General features: G+C 36.4%; 1 protein-coding gene across 2 annotated transcripts in view; it reads left to right on the top strand.

Moving 5' to 3' along the window:
- AFG1L (AFG1 like ATPase) overlaps positions 1-23,981 on the top strand; it is a 66,062-nt gene that overhangs the window by 39,917 nt on the left and 2,164 nt on the right. For both annotated transcript variants that reach the window (XM_040550968.1, XM_040550967.1), the window contains 5 exons: positions 1,865-1,947; positions 5,512-5,582; positions 5,839-5,939; positions 21,999-22,139; positions 23,538-23,651. In XM_040550968.1, coding sequence (XP_040406902.1) covers positions 1,865-1,947; positions 5,512-5,582; positions 5,839-5,939; positions 21,999-22,139; positions 23,538-23,651 — 510 coding nt within the window. The remainder of the gene's footprint in view (positions 1-1,864; positions 1,948-5,511; positions 5,583-5,838; positions 5,940-21,998; positions 22,140-23,537; positions 23,652-23,981) is intronic.

Here is a 23,981-nt window from a genome sequence, read left to right on the forward strand (position 1 = left end):
TTAGGCAGAAAGATGCCCAGCATCACTGCCTGGCAAGGAAAAGCTAAGTGCACCAGCTTTGCTGTGAAATTTCAACAACCTTGTTTCTTGCCTTGACTGCCAGACTGATGCTGAAGAAAAACACAAACATCCTCCCTTCCTTGTGCATGTTATGACATGCCTCTGGAACCTTTTTCTTCTGCTCTTTTACTCTTTTCCTTTGTAAGTTCTCACCAAAAGAAACGGAATAGGTTGTAATAATATTGTAGCACCAGTGCTATTGTGTTTGCACTAGCTTTAGCCCAACATAATGATTTGATTTGCATGGCTTTTTCACTTACCAGAATTAAAATATATGGATTTTCCTGGGTTTCTGTGCTTTCAGGATGATTTTTTCAACATCGTTGTCTAGCTGTATATCTCTGCAGATATGTTGGAGGTTTAAAATAAGTACAGAATCTTAAGTAATTGCCAAAGGCAAAAAATTAGTGCAGCGAATCATCACAGTTACTGTCGCAGATATTTGTAATCAGTAAGTCCTACGCAATACATTTATTTAAAAGTGACATTGTTACTTAAATCACTGGTATTTCTTCTAAAATGTAAGGATGTCTTTTTCTGCAATGTAGTTGCTGTAAATGAGATTTGACATTTCCAATTTTGATATTTGAAAAACCTCAAGGAGATTTTAAAAAATTTGACACAGAATATGAAATCTCTAATGAGAATATTAAAAATAGACTGGTAGTTCATAGTGCAGTGAAGATGCAGAATAATTTAGTGAATTCTAGCAGTCCACTCTAATAATTCAAAGACCTTGAACTCAAAAGAACTCTAATGTTGAATTACCTACAAAAAAGAAATTTGATTGCTTTAATTAAATTGTTGATAGAGGTGTATTTTCTGAAATATTTAAACTTTTCCTCCCTTTCTTTTACAGCTTCTTTTGCTTGTGGTTGTATAACAGCCAGCAGTTGTGTATGTTGGCAGTAGTAATAACAGAGAAGCAGAGAGATTCCTTTTGCTAGAGGGTGTAAAATCTTGATACCACTGGTGTTAGTGAGAATTTCATTCTCAACCTCAAGGCCTTGAATTAAAAAACAACAAAACAAAACCAAAAAAACTCACCACTCTTTAGTTTAGTACAGCTGGTTACTGTTTTTGTTTTTTGTTTTAAACAGAAGCAATTGTCGTGAGTACTCAGGGACATCTATATCATAAAGTTACAGATTTTGTTGTTTTATTTTTAAAAAAGTTTCTTTTCTGAATCAATTCAAACATTACAAAAGCAGAACAAAACCTTTTTGATAGCTTCATTTATTCCCCTTTCTACTTCAGTCGATTTTGTAGCAAGATTTGGCTGTGTTCACATCTTTGATGTTTGACTCATTAATTTTGTAATCTTAGTGGAAGGAAAAGATTATAACTAATTTTAGCTGAAGAAGTTGTAGTTTGTCATCTCTGTTGCTAGAATTTGGATCTTAAATGTTTATTGCTTCTGTTTTTCTATTTCTAACTTTATACTCTTTAATGCCAAAATAATTATTTCTAATTCCCGCCACCCAACAAAGTACTACCCAGAAAGAATGAGTAATGCCCACTCTCATTTCATTCACTGTTCTTCAAATCTGTATTTGTTTTCTAGCTGATGGACTTTTGAAAATTGTCACTTTTTTGTTTTGAATGTGTGAATAATTTCCAGCGTATTTCTTTAACTCAATAACTGTAAAGGAGACTTCAATTTTGTGGGCTTGAATCTGGAATCTGTTTTGTAGGTGATATTCATGCTGATGGTTTATCACAGCAGTGTGCCTTCTCTCTAATGCAGATGATGATAAATACAGCTTTGGCTTGAAGAAAGCTTTTTTTTTTTTTTTGTCTCTAGAAATACTGCAGCACAGTCCAGCTTGATTCTGGAATAGACTACAGGAAACGAGTGCTTCCTGCTGCTGGAAAACTTTACTACCTGTAAGTTGATCTATGATATGGTATTTGCCCTCTTTTTCCTTATTAGCCAATAATTTCCTAGTCAATGGGAAATGAAAAATGTGTAGTAGAATTAGCAGGGTGTGACTCTTCCTTTCTTTGCCTTCTGGTCCATTTTGTTCAGCAAACCGCCTTCCATTATGCCTCGATATTAACTTCATTAAACTACATTTTCAGTATCCACACTAGCATCATTCATAATGTGTGACTGAATAAAAACTAATTAGATTTTTTGGGGAGGTGTGGTGTTTGGAGAACTGAAGTGACAGATGGTTAGAAAATAATGAATATCCTCTTGTAAGAGATTGCACAATTCTCTTATAATAGAAGAACATCCTTATTGTATTTAAGTAATTAAGTATTTATAGAAATCCAATGACAAGGATTCATTTAATGTTGGGCATTTCCAGGGCTATGGATTAAGAAAAAAAAACCACACCACCTATTTTGACATTTTCTGTTTATTACGACTAAAATTCTTTAGCACTTTATTCTGTATTTGCAGATAAATGTATTTAAAGAATATGTTCACAGTAGTGCTTATGGTTGCAACATATATCAGCTTAATAGGAGCATCTTCTCTTTTTTAATAAGTACTTTGAAACCTTTGCATTGCATGCATTTTTTCTATCTTGTACTTTCTCTTAAGTTATAGTATTATTTAGTGGGTAACAACCTGAGCAAGGCAGAAAATAGCTAAAAATTAGATTTATAACCATGGTATCCTTCAGCCCCACGTACAATATTGATTTAAAATCACGCTTGCATTAAGAAAGGTGCAGTATTTTCATCAGTGTCACGGATATTTGGAATTAAGTATGCCCCTATCACTTTACAATAAAACTGAAAGTTGTGTTTTTTCATCTGGAAGGAGTACTGCTTAGTAGAATTGCAGCAGGTAAATTGTTTCTGGAAAAAGTGTTTTTGTAAAATAATGGAAATCAAATGCCAGAGTTCTTCCCGCACTTTATTCAAAACCCGTTTGAATGTTTTCCTTCCTTACTAAGATGGTTAGGGCCTGACAAATACCACTGTTACTTGTTTGCATGTGAGAAGGTACCAATTCAGCTCTCGCTAATTCTGGGAGGAAAATTCTGGGAGGAAATGGCAACATCTGATGTACAGAAAATATAGCTCAAGTATAGGTTCTATATCTGTAAACAAACTCAAGAAAAAACTCTTGTTTTGTATTGCATGGTTCCAGTTTCTTTAACTTCTGTGACATATTCTTAGAAATACTGTTTGGTTTGTAGCCACTGCTATCTCAGAATTGGTCACCATGGCTCTTGCTCCGATGTCTATGTAGCTGTCCTTGCTTCAGGCTCTGCGTAGTGTGCCTGCTGCACTCTGTGGCCTTCGGTTTGATAGTTGTGGAGAGCCCCTACCATATATTTTTTTCTTCACTCTCCATATTTTAAAGGAATGGAAGACTACATGTGGATTCTAGCAGGTAACAGGCTAAATATGGCACCTACAACATCGAATCACAGGAGAAGGAATGTGTGAGTAAGCCCCGGGAGCAGTGTGCAGCCCAAGTATTTTATAGTGTTCTGCTGTAAAACTTGGGACAGAATTATTACCAGTCTCTGACTTTCACTTGATACGTGTTCTATCATTAGATAGTTGTTGACTACCTCCAGAACTCATTATGTAATTTGTTAGGAAGCAGTAGAAAAATAAGAAAAGTCCTGTGGCTGCCAGTGGAAATAAGATGCTTACTTTATTGTCCATTCTTTCTCTGAGGGAATTACGTTCCTTCTTCTATACAGGCTTGTTCAATGAAGTTCTCAGCCCTACGGAGCTGGCTTAGTGAGTTTTGTTTTTATTTTATTAGGTACTAGATAATATTTTGTTTCAGATTTTTTAAATATTTATTTTGCAGTTGCTCCCCCAAAAGAAAATCATCTTGTTCAATATGTGTATGTTCCACTACTAAGGTTACAGTAATCATCTTTTTTTTTTTTAATCCTCATGTTGCTTCATAATCTGTGTAGTCTTTTCTTCATTTAAAATAAGGGTTGCATCTAAGGATTGCTTAAAGCTGTTTCATAGTCATCTGAAAGCAATCAGCGTAACGTAATTACAAGATTCCTGATCAAAGCAGCTTCCTTGATCTTGGTCTCAGGTGTCTATTTTCAAAACAAACTTTCTTGGCAATTAGGTGCAAATATCTACCTCGACATCATACTTGTGTGTTTCTTCTTGCAGCCTTTACATCAAACTTTTTGATAGATACATGCGTACACAGGTGCATGCTCTCTGATATACATGCTCTTTCCCTCTTTTATGGCATTTCTTCTGGGTTTGTCTGTTACTTTTCTTTTTCTCTTTTTTTTTTTTTTTTTTTTACGAGGAGAGCAGCACTGAAATACCAATGTTAAGAGAGACCTATTTTTTTTGGAAGGTATTTTATCTAATGCAACCTCCTACTCGGAAAAGGTTTTTTAAGGGTTTCAAATTGCATTTACAGAAGGCTGTTTTTTCCCCAAATTCCTTGCATCTACAAGGTTTACCATCATTAATCTTGAGTTGAAAAGTAGTTATTTCAGTTCTACTGTTAACATTTTTAAGGTGATTAAGGCCTAATGAAGAGGAAAGTAATTACGTAAGATGCTGATCATCACTTTTCATTTAGAAGAGGCCTAGAACTGTGTGAAGCAACATAACTTGATTGCATCCATGATCCACAAAGGTAGACTTTTCATACCAAATGGGGTTGTACAAACTTCTTTGAAGCATTACCTGACATCTGAGTTCTAGTTTATTGTGTAGCTTAGCTTTAATTTGCTATTCTCAACTTTCAAACTCAGCTAGAAATGTCTATCTTCTTAAAGAATGAAAGACGCAAAGAGGTCAGCCCTGTAAGCCATTGTGACAAAAAGCACTCTGGACTGATTTATAATTCTTGTGGTACCAGAAGGTGAATATAAACTTTATCTGTGAGTACAGATATTTTACACTTGATATCTTACATTTTCACAGTCTGTGGTTGATCTTTTCCTAAATAGTATTTTGTGGGCTAGGGGGAAAAAAAAACTGATAAAATTACTGATGCTGGCATTTTGAATCTGTTTAATTTTAGAAGCTGTTTACAATTCAATTAATACAATCAGTTGACTTTTTTTTTAGAAAGCTGCTCCAATATTTAATTCAAAAGTCCCCTCAGAAATTTCAAAGGATACTTCTTTAGGTGCTTGACTGCCTTGCCTTGTCTATTTGCTCTTATTTTGCATGCAAGATAGAGCCAGAAGCCTTTTTTCTCATTGTGTACACATAGCGTTAATGGATCTGCTCTGCCTGTATTGCCTCATTACTGGAAACGGCTCAAAACACAGAAGTCTTTCAGTGTATGCAAATAAGGCAGAATCATCTACCTGAGAGTTAATATTCTCTACTTTTAAGTGTATTCTAAATCTAATGTTTGTATTTAGAGCATAACATCCTGTTCTCTCTTTTATGGGCAAAAAGCTAAGCAGGCTCAGGCAGCTGTTTGATGTTGGCTTCAAGTGTTATTAATTTCATATTCTATTATTCTTTTCACTGTAGCACAAGTGAAGCTGATGTGGAGGCTGTCATGGATAAGTTGTTTGATGAGCTGGCTCAGAAACAAAATGATTGTACGTAAGTTAATTTCTCTTGAAAGAGAATACATTTAGAACACAATGCCCAATCTCCACTGACCAATTAATAAGTTCCATTGCTGTATATGGGTTGATGCCACACTCAAGTGGCAGTCATTGTATCAGCATTTTGTCTAATTTATGTGTTGAATCATGTGCTATTATTCATCAAGCTATGCATTTCCTATCTGTAAGAGATGAATTTTATAGTAATTATCCAGAGAAGATTGAGTCTTTGTTCATGTTCCCATAGTAACTAGACCAAGGATTCTAAAAGTGCAAGGCAGAGAGCTGAGGCTGAATAAAGCATGTGGAACCATTGCAGACTTCACGTTTGAAGAGCTGTGTGACAGAGTGAGTACCCAGTCAAATCTAGATCAGTTAACGCGCAGACTTTTCACAGTTTAAAAAAAAAAAAGAAACAAACTTGCTATTTTTCTAAGTCTTACTGAATTAAAGGGGCTTTTTTAACTTGCAGAAATATTTTGAATTTAAAAGGAAAAAAAAGAAAACGAAAGAAGAGTAATCATTTCCTTTTTAATGATACAGTAAATTCACTCTTAGTTATATCACAAATTGTCTTCAGAAATCTTAGAGTATATGCCTGGGCTAGCATTCTTGGGATAGTAGTCACAACATATTCATATGTAAAAGGCATTCAGATACTGCTTTTAAAATTTGAGATGTAAGTAGATGGTACTTGAGCAAAGGAGTAGTAATCCTGACACTACTAGAGTAACGCTGTGCTGCTGTTCTTCTCTGTTGCGTACCTTAGTTCTGACTAGCTGTATGAGGGCTGTTTAGTCCCAGGCTTTCTCAAAAATTTGCCAGATTTCTCTAAATACTGCCAAATTCTGTGAGACTCCCCTGGGAGTCTTACTGCAGTGACCTCTCTACTGACATCTGAAGTTACTGTTATGTGATCACAACTCTAAACTGGGGGGCATCGTTTGTTCAGGATGTTGACCAGTCCTTTTATTATAACATTGGTAGTTACAAGGAAGTGAAAACAAGGTGATAACGAGTGGAATTTCTGTTCAAGTAATTATGTGTCAGACTGTAGGTCTTGGGCTTTTCAGCTTTTTCAGCTGCTTTTCAGTTTCGAGCAAAACCAGTTAGCCACTTGTGAGAATGGAGGTATGCCATGGGTGGAACAGCATGCTTTTTACTAGAAGTTTTGAGACTTCTCTGTTATGCCCCTTAATAAATCAGAAAAAGGTGGCGTGCATAATTAAATAACCACTTGTATAATTATTTAACCCAGTATATGCCTCCTGTACTTCAATGGGTTGGTAAATTGCTTCTGAGGAGATGTGCCCTGGTAGCTGATGTGGCAGCAGCCAATACTTTGGATCTGAAAGTTGGTGATAAATTTATCACCAGGGTTTCAGAATAAGTTGGTCTAACGGAGCTAAGGTGCTTGGTTTTCTCCTAGAACAAGACAATCCTTACGAAACACTAAAAATTATTTAACAGTATTGTTATTATGTTGATCACCAAGGACTTGAAATTTATGCTCTCTACATTCCAGCAACCTTCTGCAGATGTGTTACAACAGTCTCCAATGAAATTAGAGAATTTATTGGAATTTATTCTTAAAACTAAAAACACAGGGCAGACTCTAAATGGTTTGCTTTAACGGCTTCTTCAGTCCTTGGGACTATGCCTTATATTCTTTGCCTGTACATCTATTCATTTATCCTGTTAATTGTTATACACAATTATTTGTTTTGCCATGGTATTTCTCTTGGGATCACTGATATACCTTAAAATATTATGTTGGTATATTGGTAAGGTGTTATTGCTGTGCTCAATTCGTGGATAGAGAACTGAAGTCACGAATTCCAGAATCATCCATTAAATTTGAGTGAGTGGCTTCAGTTGCCTCTTTTTTTTTTCATTAATGTAAACTTTATAGTATTGTATAGCAACAATAAGAAATTCTTGTTGGCTTAAGTTGTGTTTGAAAGCTTAGCTTGTCAGTAAATCAAACCCATGAGATTAAGAATCTGGAAAATTTCAAGACCTGGTAAAAGCTTGTGAGAAATTTTAGTTTAATTTGTTTCCTCCTTCTTGCTCCGTTTGCCTTCCCTGCTGCCTCTAAACTAATTGTTAAAAGGCAAAAGAAAAATTCAGTTGTCAAACCATGAAGCCTTCTTCACGAAATCTTTTTTGGTGGAAAAATTGTTGCATGCGGTATCTTTGACGGTCAGAATGGAAGTCATTCCCAATGATGCCACAAGAAAAGGAAAAATAGGTAAGATGCAGGAAAGTACACTGATGATTAATAGCCAAAAAAATCCCTCCAAGTCAGGAGACGTTCACCATGACAGGATGTATAAATTCATTTGTATATATTCAAGTAAGCTGCGTAATAGACAAACATGTTTTTGGAATGACTAAGCAGAAAATCTAGGAGCCATAGCTATAAGGTATTTGATACTGCTTGTGGTTCCAAATGGTACATGAGTTGATAGCATCATGAGCAAAGCGATTAAGAAAAAAGAAATTGAGGTTGATGAAGACGTAACAAAAAGGAAGATCCACTAAAAAATAAAAATGGAGGGGAATTTGGTTTCAGCTAGAGTGAATCTGCAGGCTTGTTTGTGAAGGGCAAGGCGACAAAGTCCCATGGGAAGGCGGATCCTGTGAACAGACACGGTATTTTGCACGGGGCAAGTGCTTAACTGACAGCCCAAGTGAAGTGTCTTAGGTAGATAAATGCAATTTAAAGTTGGTGTATTAGAATCCAATTAAACATTTGACAACAGAATTGAAAACAAGATTTGCAGTTGGTTTTATATCAGTGATAAGACCAGCTGATAAGCAAGATAAACAGAAAATTCTCATTAATGGAGAAAAATGACATTTAATTGCTGTTAATGAAACCTGTTGGTACAATTCATAAAATGGGAATGCAAAATCAGTGCTTACAGCTTGCTTAAGGACAGACTGGCTGAAGGAGGTGGAGGGCAGCACGCAATGTTAAAGACACTGGTACCTACCTTAAAGTTAATTAATACAAGGTTCTTGAATACATATCAATCAGTGTGCTAATTAACAAACTTAAGAGGGTAGTATTGACAGGAGTCTGATGTAAACAGAGAACGAGGTGCGTTACTTCATGAGCACTTGGCTATAAAAAGCATTTAAAGAAAAAAATATGGTTGTATGGGAAGCTTATGCTGTAGATGAAATGCAGAAAACAGTGAAATGTAATTAGCCTGAAAATTGCAAATAATAATTTTCTAGCATAAAATGTACTGCATCCAGTACAAGGTCACTTTGGTTTGAGCAGCTTTATGGTAGCTTATAGCAATGAATATACCTAGAAATTTGTGTTGCATGGGGCCAATCTCCATAATTTTCTCACATTCAGTGTAACCAAAAGATACTTCCAAACAGTAAAATTTCATATTTGACCATTCAGGGAAAGTAATTTTGAAAAGCAAAAGGAATGTATGACCAAAACTAAGTGGAAAATGTAAAAACAAACAAACCAAGATGGAGAAAGGCAATAAAAGTATGTCCCGTGTCATTGTCAAAACAAAATCCAGTAATACAGGATGAAATGGCAAGTAGTTAAGAAGTGCAGGAAAATTAAAGAGAAACTAAAGGTCATGGACAAATATCATTGCTGCTCAGCTATGAGATTTGTTGTTGAGTAAAATGGGAGTTTTGATATGGTTTATATTATCTGAACATTACTAGTTTGTTCTCAGTGGAGGTGGCTGAACTTTTAATAATGATGTGGAAAAAGGAAATGTTTTTTCAAGAAATACTTGGTTCTAGGGGAAGCTGAGTGAAGTACCCTTTTAACTAGGGATAATAAATAACTTTAAATCTGTTAGTAATTAGAGAACATGTTAAAAATAGTCTGAAAATATATTTCAAATCATTGGAGTCCTGGAAAACTAGGATGAGAACTCTGGCTAGCTTTTTTATTTTAAGTCGGTGTTGGAGTGCAAGAGAAATGCCACAGCCCTAAAGAGTGCTGCTGTGTGCCAATATTAAAAAAAAAAAAAAAAAAAAGAAAAAAAAAAGGCAAAAACCACAAGCAGGACCTGTATAACTGCAGGCTATCAGTCAGATTTTAGTCTAGAAACAGTACTGGAAAAGCTGGTTCTGGATTTATAGAGTAGGTAACTAAAGAAAGGAAATTAAATGAAATCAGTCTCCCTGATTTTGCAGAAAAGGTTGACTTTTGTACATACTGTTCTTACTAAGAAATTGGCATGCAGTGTTGGAAAGTATGTGTTAAATGGATTGAGAAGTTAGTTTAATATATAAAAACAACAAGTAGTGAAGGACTGTTGCTGAATGTAGCATTCCTAATGAGCACGTTTTTATATCAAACCCAGTACGTGTGTTTTTTTCCCCAGTGGTTTTGAACGTAACAAATGCTAATGCAAATTTGCTGTAAATTCAAAGCATGGTGTGCATGTGTGTACAGGAGAAGCAATGAAATTGGGCATACCATGTGCAACAACTTATTTCTCAGCAGAATTGAGGAAGGATAGGTTTTCTTTTGGCTTTTTTTAAATTTAAGCAAACACAACATTCTGTCTGGAAAAGAGGAGGCTCAGGGGCGACCTTATCGCTCTCTACAGGTACCTTAAAGGAGGCTGTAGCAAGGTGGGGGTTGGTCTATTCTCCCACGTGCCTGGTGACAGGACGAGGGGGAATGGGCTAAAGTTGCGCCAGGGGAGGTTTAGGTTGGATATTAGGAAGAACTTCTTTACCGAAAGGGTTGTTAGGCATTGGAATGGGCTGCCCAGGGAAGTGGTTGAGTCGCCATCCCTGGGGGTCTTTAAGAGATGTTTAGATGTTGAGCTTAGTGATATGGTTTAGTGGAGGACTTGTTAGTGTTAGGTCAGAGGTTGGACTCGGTGATCTTGGAGGTCTCTTCCAACCTAGATGATTCTGTGATTCTGTGGAGTTGGGAACACAAGTCATACCTGCAGGAGCAGGAGACTGCATCCTAGGCATAGTGACTTGGAGTAGATTTAAGTGTTGTAACAGAAAAGCATCTCAAAATGAGTTTACAAAAATGCTAGGGCATTTACCCTACCTATCACAGATGAAGTTAGGCCTAGAAATAGCCAAGAGGGTAGAAAGATTATTTTAATTTTGGAAACACCTCAGTGATACTGATGGCACTATGTTAGGTGTGGTTTTGACATCAGAATTTTCGAAAAGACATTGCAAAACCTGAAGAGGCTGTTGAAAAAAAGCAGAGGTTGTTTGAGCTGAAAGATTTATGCTCTCAGATGACAGATTTGAAGATCAATTTTTTAAACTTACCAAAAAAGAGGACTGGAAGATGATTTTCTAGGACACATGCATCTTAGCAAGAAAAAAGTATAGGTATTAATGGGCTCCCAAATCTAGCAGAAGAAGGCAAGAAGAAAGCCAGAGAATACAGAGACATTCAGATTGGAAAAGAGAAAAAAGAAAAAAAAAAAAAAAAAAAGAGGAGGAGGGGGGAGCACACTTTGGGACATTTGAAATAAGGAAGGAAATGGAAGAGCCTACTTGTACTATGTTTTGTGTCGAAACTGCATCATTTTGGAAAGAGGTGTTTGAGCTAAATACTAGTTCTTAGGATGTCTCTCTCTAAAATTCAGAGAAGTGGAGGATCTCACGGTCTCTTTTGGTCTTAAAATGTCAGAAACCAGAGGCATGAGGGAGTCGGGGACCCCACTGCCTGTTGGCTACTGTCACTGCCCCTGTGCATGCAGAACCAAGTGGAGCAGCTTGCAGCAGGATGTGCCAAATCCATCCCAAGGGGATAGTCTGTGCTCAGCCCACTCGTGCTTTTGGGAGATAGATAATATTCAGTCTACTGTCAGTCTGTGTAATGATTTCAGACTGCATTTCTCTGAGGCTTGTAACTTCTTTGGGTTTGAGTGATGTTTCACGGGACGTGTATGAGGTATTTCCCTGATACCAAAGCAACCTTTCTTCCAAATTTGACGTTCTTGGTCAACACCATGGAAGCACTACAACTTCTCACCAAGTAAAGTTTAACTTGAGAGCAAGTAAATAGCCTTGCTGTCAGAAATACAGTGACTGACACTTTCACAAATATATATTCATTCACATATACAGATGCATATTCAGATGAAGCCATTTAGAATGGAAGAGTTCTAAGATAAAAACTAGTTTCATAATGGAAATTTAATTTGCATGTTTCTCATAGTAAACATATGCAAGTTTTTGTGTGTGTGAAAATGTTTACATTGTCACTATCTTTTGACAGAACAATTCAAAATATGTAACTGGACTTAGTTAATGCAATTAATTTTAGTTAAACTTATTTTTTCCTCTGATACAATGTTTTGGGAATTGTGAACCAAACATATAATATGAGATACAAGGATAAGTGACTGTGATGAAGGGAATCAATTGTTTTGGGAAGTTACTTTAGATTACGCTGGATTGTTGTGATAATGGAGGACTCAGAAAACTCCAGGTTAACATCTTTCAAAATTGGTATATACCAATGCTCATGTGGTTCCTGGTCATTCATGTCACGGTGACTATCAACACTGTTGTCAAAACTTCGTGAATCAATTCCTTTGGCCACCCATACATAACCCTTGATGGTTCCGGAAAGAAGAATGTAATTTGAGTTTTGCAAGTGAGTGTGAAAGGATGGATAGGATGGATGCTTTTATTAAGTTGCAGAAAAAATATATCGCACAAATGACTCTGCTTTCTTGTCGTTGTGACAATATGTCTTACGATCTGGCCATGGATAACTCCATTACAGTGGGGTCCATAGTGATAAATATCCAGACCTAAGAGCTCGGTTTACATTTGTTGGTGTAGCATTAAGGAGATGCATTTCAAATTAGAAGATTACTTATTTAGACAGTAACTTTTGCAACATGACAGTTCATCTAAAAATCTAGAAAACTGTTTAAAATTCAGTGATGTTCCTTTGAAATAAAATCAAAGTTATGTTTTAAAGGGAAATATTCAAACTTATTTTTCACCATGGTATCTCATGATTTCATGAAATGTCAGCCAGAACATAACAGATGAAAATAGCAAGTCAGCAATTGATAACTTCATGGTATATGAAACATTTTGTAGCTTAAAGCAGAATTTTCAAAATAGCTGCCTTTGTAATTAGTACCTGAAGACTTTGGGAGGCAGAGTTGGTGCCATTCTAGTATTATAATATTTCTTTTCTCGTTTCATATGTTAGTATAAATCTTTTCCTAGTTAACAATATAAGGAGATGTTTCTGTCTAAAACAATGCATAAGATATTGGTTGCCCATTAATCTTCATAACAGTTGCCCATTAATCTTCATAAAAGTAAAATATGGAGAATAGATTGTGTGCAATGCTGGTGTGGCATGCAGTTGACTCAGTAGAAAACATCTTGTTACATCGTTTGCATCAACTTTTAAATAGGCTTTCTAGGTGAGGATAATTTCACGTTTTAGGTAATTCAGTTAAGATCAAATCCATACACTTAACTTTTTTTGTTTGTTTTACTGTATTATGTGAATATGTGGAGAACTAAAAAATGCTGGATAAGAATATATTGATATATTTCGGTTGCTTTAAAGCAAAGTAAAAAGCAGCTTTTCAGGTCTACAACATACATGCCCAGGATTTATGTGGCAGTATGACATGTGGCATTTGTGGTGGCGTGAAAGTAGTTACGTACTCATTAGCATGGATTTCTTTAAGTGTGCTTCTCCAGTATGATCTTCTAGAACTGTTCTTCTTATTTATCAAAAGCATTTGTTATCATACCTTCTTTTCTAAGGCCCCAGAAAATGAACAAATTCAGCCAAAGGCGGCTGGGAAAGGCACCAAGCAGAATACAGATGTATAGTTCCTGAATTTTGATGTTATCATTAGCTTCTGCCACTCTTTGTGGCCTTCCTTTGCATGAATTTCTCCACTTGTACAATGAGGTGTATATTTGCTGGTGTAGCCAGACTGTTGTAAAACATAACCACTTAATTTTTAGAAAGTGCTGTGCATTACTGAGTTAGTGTGTGAATAAATTTTGCAACGGTGGTGGATTCTAAGGAGCTGCTTCTTGACAAGGAAATACGATTTATAATTGTCACTGGCAAGTTCTAGTAAACGTTGAATGAATCAGATCTGGTAACTTCAATTCAACAGAGTTTACAAAAATTTATTTTTCCTTATCCCTTTCTCGGCGGTTGCTTATATGTACAAAGTTTAGGTGAAAAAAAAAAGAATTTACATATTAACTAGTTTTTAAAATCTCAGTATCATAAACGACCAATTAGTGCAAAGGAAAGCCGTATTACTCCATCAGAGTAAAATTTTGTTTCTGTGCTTACATGTTAAGGTCAGTATTCATGAAGCCTTAGAAAAATCCTCCTTTGCCACTCCTCTTTCTTCACTTTAAATAAAAGTTTTGTTTAAAAATTAGAAATTGTGACAGTTTGGCCTGACTCTTGATCTGTTATAAATAATTTAGACAACAGTGTATGTTATGTGTAATTCTCCAAGGTCCTAAGGGAGTAAGTAGGTACTGTCTAGCTCCCGGTGTTGATTTTTAGTCTTCCTCTCACTTGGGCATAGCAACTGCTGCCCTCTGCTGGCAATACCGACTTTTTAATGTACTCGAGCACAATTTAACCTTTTCTTTACAAAGGTTGAATAACTGTTTCGTGGATCCTATAAGATTTTATTTAAGTAATTAAATATATCCTTTCATCCAGCTGCTAAGTACCAATGAACATTGCGTCTTGATATGACAGGAAAACATAAAACTGATTTTGTGATGGGTGAAGTAAAGAGCAGTGATGTTAAATGCCAAAGGTTATTACAGAAATGTGTGGAAGTTCATCAGTGACAAGTTGCTGGAACGTGGGAAAATAAATCAGCAAAGTACTACCATATGCATATCTTGTTCCCATGTTCACCCTAGGCAATTTGTTGGCCACTGTTAGAGGATATGTAGTTCCAGGTAAATCTTTGGTCTGACTCCAGGGGTTTTTAATTTTTAAAGTAATTTAAATAAGATCATTTTTTCTAACTGAGCTGGAAAACAGAGCAAGGGAATTTGGGTTACTAACCGTTAGGAAGCATACCACCACGTAGCAAAGCTAAGAAAATGAATTTAATATCTGTGTTGAAAAGGCTATATCACTTTTTTTTTTTTGTCTGGAAGTTGTTTAGATTTTCTGCAATGGTTGAAATATTATGTTAGTGTAGATTTAATGCAAAACTAAGGATTGGCAAATGTTGTTCTACTGCAGTAGCCACACTGGACTGACCAGGAGGAAGATCCAGTTCCTGACTTGAATAGTGTATACTTCAAAGTGAACGAAGATATAACCAAGTATTGGAAATAAATAAAAAAAATTAATTTCCAAAGGCAGCAAGTGATTTAGGAATGTAAACATCCGTTCTTTAGTCAATTGAATGTCTCCCCAACATGATGGCACAGTTCAAGCTGCCTTGGCAGTTTAATGATTCTGAATCATTTTGAGGGAATTGCTTCCAGTAAGAACTGCTAAATGTATCCACTGTATAATTTAGTGTTTTCTCTGGGATTGTAGGATTGTTAGGTGTGGTTCTAAATAAAAGTACTATGGAGTTGTTCAGAAGTGAGTGTTGTTTTCACTAACTTTTCAGAACTGTGGTTTCCCTTAGTTTGATTTTAATCTTAGCTTTATTCCCAGCAGGAGATAAGCTTTTGCATCTTAGTCTCTGCACTGAGTGTCTGTCTTTGATTAGCTACATTTGCTTTAAGGACTTAATCAGTTTCTACACCAAAGAAATATGTTGCCTTATCTAACTTAAGAGTATATTTTCTAAAATACATTTGGAAACTTCTTTGGGGTGGAAACATTATAGTGTAGTAATACTGTTAGCCAAACCTCATTTCAGTTTTATACCTTATTCAGCATGTGTCAGGGCTTAACTTTGGAATGCACTCCCATCAGTGAAAGCTACACAGGCTTTGAAGGTTTAGGTTCTGTATGTTATAGCCCAAGGAATACACCAAACCAAGATTTTTAAAGCTGATTGTAGTTTTAAGGGTTTGCCTTTTCAATTCAATTTTTTATTTCTTAAATGCCTGAATGTAGGTAATGTTTAAAAGCTTTGTTGCCTATGGTTCTGCAATTTAACAGTAATTGTTAATATTTAACTAGACCTATGACCTGTAAACCCAATATCTATAGTTACTACATTCTTTTGAAGACTTAAAATACATGTATATGTATAAAAAAAACACGCAAGATCACTTGAATTGTTGTCTAGTAACTTATTTAAGGAGAACGTATTTTCACACGCACTTGTGATGTATATTGATGTATATATGTACTTGTTTCTTATGGCCTTAAGTATTATACCTGCTTATACTTTCTTTTTTAAGCCCCCAGTAGTTTTTGTGACCTTTTCATTGACAAGTGACATACTTTGGAGTTGGAGCTGTAAATGTGTCAGTGAAGGATTTGAGGGCTGAACATGCCTTGTGCTGTTCCACCAGTCTGTAGCCAGCTCTGACTGCATGGTAGGTCTTTTGAGACACCTTCCTTTTTTAGGTTCAGCATGGTTATCTGAAGCTACTTAGTAGTTAAGTTCTTCTAAAGCAGGAGTGACTGCTTAATGATAAATGAACAGGAACATACTCTCGTAAGACTGACATTTCAACTCAATTGGGCTAAAGCAGGGAAATCAGCAAATGTCAGTGAATAAAGGAGTATTTGTATGTGTAAAAAGGAGCTTCAGTAGAACAGGTGCAGGAAAGGTGTACTGAGAGAGTCTAGACTAAAACAGCGTACACGTTCTGGTCATGGACGGGGTGGGGATGTCGAGGGGGGGAGAAGAAATGCAAGAACCTCATCCACATCACTCACTGCCAAATAAATACAAAGAATGGAAAAACACTATTTCAGTTGATAGATAGCACTGTCATACAAGAATAGAAAATTGTTCACGAATACCAAAAAGCTGGAAGTTGTAACCATCTTCGTACTCATCAAGAATGACTTTCTGAAACAACTTTCCATTATGAGAAGTGGGAATATAGAAACCAAACTTCTGTAAGATCAGTCAAAATCAGTTTTCACCTGGATTCTATGATGAGGTAACCTGAGATAGCAGCAGACTGTACTTGATCCAGAAGGTATCTTCTACCCCATGGTTTATAAATCTCAAATTCCTGCTCTGCAGATCACCCATGTAGGAGTCAATAAAGCTGGAAAATAGCTTACACAAGGGATGTAACAGAGGTATCAGATGACGTGCTATCAAAACCAAAATGCAGTTAGGACATTCCAGAATGACTGATGCTGTGTAATCTGATTTGATCCTCTTTCTGCATATGTCATTGTTATGGGGTATTTTAATTGCAGGATCACATACTTCTCCCAGTGCTTCCCCCAAGAACTGATGCTTCATTCAGGAATGAACTAACTTAGAGGGGATTCCGGGCTTCATAAGAAGCCTTCACCTATAGGGCCCATACCTTGTCTTCTGCATAGGGAGTGAGAGCAGCTCAGAGAGGAGAAAAGCAGTCACCAAGGAAGGTGAATGCTGCATTACATAATTGACTTATATCATAGTCTGCACCAGAGTTGGTGCATGATACTGTTCTTATAAGAAATAACAAAAACCTTTTCACTGTTGGTAATTGTAACTTTCATTTTTCTGGACGTTCTCAAATATTTGTGGCCTAACCTGCAATTGTTGTGGTTGGAGCTGAAGTCAGCAGGAGTTCTTCTTTGAACTGATTTGATCCATAAACCTGGAGGATCAAATTTCAGAGGCCCTTAGTTTAGGACCCATATATCTTGTATATACTTTTACCTTGAATTTCTCTGTCCCCTGTTTGTACAGTAGAGATAAGACCATTTTCTTGATTCACTGCCATAGTTGGGAGATGAATTCCTTACTATAGCTGAAGTACATAGTTGTTGTAACAAAAGCCTAAGAAGAACAACATAATTCTTCTTCTGCACAAGCATTGGAAAAGTCCATGAGAAATGAGACCTTGTGACACAGCGATAAAGAAGACAAAGCATGTACTGGTGAATGTGCATTATGTGAGAATCGCTGTTCTGTATACTGGTGGGTCAAGGGTCCTGCGAGAGAGGGGGAGCATCAGTTAAAGCAATTCAAGACTATATCATATATTCAAGAGATAATGGAGCGCACAGACAACTGTCTAACATCTGACTTTTCAGTTTTAATGATGTTTTTTCAATGTAGCTTTAATTTGTGTGATTAACTGTGGGGGCATTACTGATTTCTTTATTTTTGGTGTTTTCTATCTGAGAGTAGTTAAAACGTACTTTAAAGAGTATTTTAAAAGGAAGAATAATGAATCAATCATTTAATATTTCTACAAGCAGGTTATATAGCCTTATACCAAATGATATTCAAACAAGTTAAAATATTGATTTAAAGTTGCAGGCCAACTCACAATGCTTAGTTAGGAAACACCAAAACAAAACTGCATGTTATTTTAATCTTCCCTTGGTATGTCCTCTGATGCGACATACCTCTTTTTTTTTTTTTGTCACAAGACCCCTTTGGTAAAGCTTGGTAAGAAATTTTCCTCTTCATTAAATTCTCAGTTCATTAATAGTGCTTGAAATGAACTTCTCTTCTTTGCCTGTAACTTGCACATCTTTTGGCAAGTTTTGTGCTGCCATCAGTGTCTTTAAATTTCATCACCAAGCTAGCTGTGCCCTGAATGTCTTATGCTTTTATTTAAATATGCAGTTGCGTCACAGATCATGCTTCAGGATTTTCTGTTCCTTTCTGGAATTGTGATCTTGGTTACCTTGATTACCTTGGTGCTCTGTTTTATCAGCCATAGTAGTGATAGTGTGTGGTTCCTTAGGAAACAACAGAAAAGCTCTGTAGTTTTCTGGTTTTGCTTAATGTCTAAGTTGTATATATTATATAAGTTGCAAATATTAGTCTTAAACCATATTTTGTTTTTAGGAAGTTTTTGGAGTATTGGAGTTTCTGCACTAAATTATAGTGATTCTGGATCACAACCCTTCCGTATTATATTAGAACTAGCCCTGGAATATCTTCCAATATCAGCAAACATAAATTTACATATGTTAGAAAAAGATATTTCATCTTAAGAGAAAAATGTTTTGTATTCTTCAGGCAATCTCAAAAAGATGAGATACTTTGTTACTGATGAGTCAACAAAGAAGAATGCTTTATACTTTAATTAATGGAATATATAATAGAAACAGAAGACAACTAACTCTTAAAACAGTCCACAGAGAGCTCCAAATAATAAACATCCTACTTGAACTGAGATGATGGTAGCTGAAAATGCATTAAGTAGGCAGAGAAACAAAAACAAATGAAGGTGAGAACTCAGTCAAGCAGGCTGAAGTGGCGTAAACACTTTGTCGGGAGGGTAGCCCATGTTCGTGCTAATGCGTTCTGCATTAGTACGAAGCATATAAAATACTGACTCCTGGCATTAGAGTTAATGACAAAAATCTACAACAGTTTTACCATATGTGCACGTGCAGGAACAATAACACAAGAAAGATTCTTACCTGTTAATGTTTCTTGGCAAAAAAATAAAACCACATCAAGTAAAAAAAAGCTGGTAAGAAATGGTTAGTGACAATTGTTATATTTGTGTTATGGTTCTGAAGTTCAGTTTTGATCAATAATTGTTGAAAGAAAAAAGATCAGACGGCACCAGAAACACACACCAAATTAAGCTGCTATTTTTAGATTGCTGTTCAGAGGACCAAATTAATCAGGTTGAACTTCTAGTAAGACAATTACATATATATATGTGTCAATTAGGAGGATTTCTAGTTTCATTAGCAACTTCAGAGAAACGAGTACCTTCATGTATGCTACTGAATAAAACAGAATGCTTTCTGTGACTAAGTGAGGTTCATAAAATAAACTTCATCCTCGAAGTTATACAGAGGGCAGTGGTAAGTGTCTGAAATCATTTGTCACTAATCTCGTCCAAGCCTATATTGCTGGAAGTCAGGACCAAGCCAACACTGAGTATCTTGCTGCAACGTGAGCAGAAAGGCCTGTAGGCAATCCTGGAAATTTGGGCGGCAGGCTGTTGGCTGCTGTAATAGTGGAAATCTGTTCCTAGCTGGAGCTTCTACATGTAGAATATGCGCCCAGCATCTCTGGCAGTGGTGTTATTTCACCTTGAACCCATTTTTCTGTCTCCATTTCCTTTGTGGCACATTGGTATGTGGGTGTTTGTGCCAGCCTCATGCTGTCTTTACAAGGGCAACAGGGCAGTGAGGACAAGAAGCTGCAGCATCTCTGAAGAGGAGAAGAAAGCTGTTAGGGTGCCCAGCATCATGGTCTCCTCCATTTACAGCACTGTTAGCACAGCAGGTGAGGTAAAAAAGCTTCTAAGAAATTGCAGGCAGCATAGAAATTGAGCTACTACTAAAGTTAGGGTAGTACAACACAGAATTAGAACTGCCCCCAGTGTTTGCAAGTTTGATGATTGTGTCTTCTTTTTACAAAAAGTAGAATGAGGCAGAAGGAGTTTCAAAGGACTTGTCCAGGATGAGAGCAGGTCATGTTGAGAACAAGATTAAAAGCTTTGTCTTCGTCTCCAAGGTTATGTCTTTCTAAACTCTGAAAGGAGATGGTTTGAGATTGCTTCTGTGTGAAGAACTACAACTGGTGCCAGCTGAACCGTATGTAACAACGGACTGGCTGATGGGGAGTTTCAGTTGTGTCTCACCAGGCTTGAGCCTTGGCAGGGAGGTACCCACTTACTCTGTTAAAATAGAAATGGCTGCTAGGCTCAGACCCTTCTGATCATAACACTTGGGAGTCTCCAAAGGCATGTTTCTGCCAACATTTACAGAATATTATCATTTAGCACTGGCGTAGGTGTTTCAGAAATTCTTGTTAAAAGGCAGATCATCTTGGGTGTTTTATGTCTTTAATTAGAGGAATTTTGAATTGCCTGCTTTTTGAACTGCAGAAGTAGATTGAGTTCTCGTCTGGCTGTGGTAAAGATGCATATTGTAACCCTCTATAAACCGTGTTTTTTATGTCTGTATAAAAAAAAAAAACACAGTTTTTAGTATTTCCATTGCTTTCTTTTGCACTTGATAAGATTGTTGTCCAGCTAGCCATGACTCGTAGCTGATGGTGAGATATTAAGTGGGCTGTCTCTGCCGTGTTTCTGTCCACTAGTTTCTTTGGCTTTCTTGATCATTTCCATGCTATCAAAACATTTCAAAACATCAAAACGTTACAAGTCCAGCGACAGTCGGAGACTGTTTCTATGGGTTTTTCATTCTTATGTATAAATAAAACCCAAGGTCCTGGTCAAGGATAGTCATTAATAATAATTACCCTTAATTTCTTGAAGAAGGATTCAAATGAAGCAGTTACGCTTGTCCTGCAGCAAGTTAGTTTAGCAATTTTTTTATATAAAATATTTTTGGTTTTTAAGATATTAGCAGTATCACAGTGCTTTGTAACCATATTGTACTGTTGGGACAGTGCATTTCATTAACTAGGAAGAGAGTTGTGACGTTATTGTGCAAAATGCTGCTGATCTTACTCTATGGAGTGGTTACATCCAATATATCGAAGTACTCGCACAGGGAAAACTACTGAGGTGGGTTTCAGGAGTATGAAGCTTTTTTCCTGAATACTCTGACTTAATAGCTTAAGATAAAATACTGCCTGCAGTACTAATAGGGTAGATCTTGCAGGAAAAAATGACCTTCTGTGTAATGAAAGTCATTTAAAATGAATGTATTTGAATGAGTTACCACTATTTGTCTGTATCTTCTGTTGATGGTTTAGATACACCAATAGAAACCAAAGTTCTTATTAAAGCTTTTTATTTTATCCTTACAGGTGAAGCCACAAACAAAAGAACTGCTACAAATTGTCGTCTTGTCCGTTTCCTGTTGTATTCAGTGCTTAGACATAAGATTATTTTTGTTTGTTTGAGTTGTTAATAGGTGAACCAAATGTCGCTGTACTTAGGATTTAGTAACTAGCCTGTGCATTTGAAAATCTTGCTGCTGGAAAGCATCCTAATAGCTGTTCAAGTTATTTATGCTTTAGGTTGTTGTTGCAGCTTAACCATATTTACTCTTCTGCGTGTTATGGTTTACAGTGGTTGTTTTGTTTGAGTTTGTAAGGTCATAATCCTGCCAGGGTGCGGAAGAGCCAAATTTCCAACAATCGAACACTGTTCAGGTGCAGCAGACAGTTAAGTGAGGACACACGTTTACCTGTGTCAGTAAGGGCAGACTGAAGCTTTCCTGAAGTAAGATAGGAAGGAACAAAAATAATATGATTGGGACTTTTCACTCATTCTTCTGTAACTGTAGTATTACAAGATAAAGTGTTCATGTCTCTCTCTCTCATAGGTTTCTATTTCACATGGTTTTTGTTTCAGCCTCTTGGGGCCAGTGACTATTTGGAAATATCAAAGCATTTTGACACAGTCTTTGTTCGTGAAATTCCGCTTCTTACCATGGCAAAAAGGACACAAGCTCGTCGTTTCATTACTCTTATTGATACCTTCTACGAGCATAAGGTGAGAACCAAGCCTTTCGCATATGTGTAGGAATAATATTGAGAGCCCTAAAACCTGCCTCTTACCGCAAGCCGATTCTATATTAATCATCTGTAAAATGCAAGAAGCAAGGACTGCGAAGAAACATCATTCCAGTTTCACAGAAAAGTCCCGTTACAGTAAAGGCTAATACGTAGGTATTTTTTGATTGTTATGAGTAGTTGGCATGACCATAAATATAGGCCAGAGCATGTTTGTCTGTCTTGAATAGGGACGTAATTTCTTTCCTATCTCAAAAAAACAAAGCAAACCAAAAAAATACCAGAAGCCTTGTCATCATTTTAATAATGAAAGATTGTGTTGCTAACAGTGCTGGAGCTGAACTGAGAGTAATCTGTATGGGCAATTGGTCAGGAATCAGTGTCTTCCTGAACAGGGTACAAAGGAGTTAATAGCATAGTTGTGTTATTAATTTTAGAGGAAACAGTCGCTTTAGGCTTTACATTAGGTTGCAGAACTGCTAGTGGAATAGTAACGATAAATTCAACACTTCACTTGGATTTACAGAGGTTTCAATTATGGAAGCAAAATCAGCATTATTAGAACAAGGAAAAAAGAGAAGTTCGTATTTAAAATGATATTTTTAAGTAATGAAAGGTGAGATTTCATATCTTATGTGTGGCTGTCTGTGCATACACTTAAATATTTATGCAATCAGGAAATATCAATTGAGATTTTCTTCAAGAATGTCCTGGCAAGATGATCAGAAAGGCACTGATCCAGCAAGGTGTTGAGCTGAGTGTGTGAGCGGTCTCATTCACGTCAGCCAGCTTCCTTGTGCTTGCTGTCTGTGCGAGCCTGTTTGTGGGGACCTGTCCAAAATGCAGACATACACACAGGATCTCCTCCCAGCAGACATGAAAACAACATTTATTATTACTATAGCAAGCAGTGTGCACTTGAGTATCTTAGGTGAAAGCAGAGTGACACAACTCAGCCTTCAGGGATATTTTGAATTTGGGCATTCTTCAGATAGATATATGCGTGCACTGCACTTACCTAACCATGGGGGGAAAGCAGGCATCATTTATTAATATTTTGTAGCTGTTAGTCTACAAAAGTAAATTTGATTGAATTCATTGCCCGTATAGCAGATATTCTGTGTATTTAATAGCACAGTTGTGCTGTTCTTTGAGTAAAAGTTACTTGAGGTGTTGTTAAGAAAAAGATCCCACGAGGTTAATATTCCAAACGACAACGTAAGGTTAATCTTCTATGGCAGTATTAATGAGAGAAAGGAAAAACACCTGGAAAAAAACCAAGATCCTACTTGAAGTTTGCTTTTCATAAAACATGCGTTTCATCCCTCTTCTATAAAGCACAGGTGTTGAATATTGTTGCCTCTTTTCTTTCTTTCAGGTGCGTATTATTTGTTCTGCAGTGACTCCTCTCCAAAGCTTGTTCCTGGTAGAACATGACAATGGTGAGCTGGAGGACAACAGAGTGTTGATGGATGATTTGGACTTGAGCCAGGTACATGATATTAGCATCGTCTCCCTTTTGTAATAAAATTGGTTTTGGTCTCATAATTACAGCAGCGTTTTAGAAAGAGGAATCAAGTAAACGTTTAACCAGTGATTTGCTGCTTTTTCTGCAGTGTGTCTGTCTCTTTGGTAATTACACGTTATGTTAGTTATTCATAGTCAAAAAAAATATAGCAATATATAGAACCATTTTGCATAAGTTTTAGGGTCATTTTGATTGTTAATCATTATATCTGTTTAATCATGTATAAAAATACTGATTTAAGCTTAGCTCCAACATTTAAAATACAGAAATAAAAAATGATCTGTTCTACCTCCT

This window comes from Cygnus olor, chromosome 3, assembly GCF_009769625.2.
Source record: "Cygnus olor isolate bCygOlo1 chromosome 3, bCygOlo1.pri.v2, whole genome shotgun sequence".
Taxonomy (NCBI): domain Eukaryota; kingdom Metazoa; phylum Chordata; class Aves; order Anseriformes; family Anatidae; genus Cygnus; species Cygnus olor.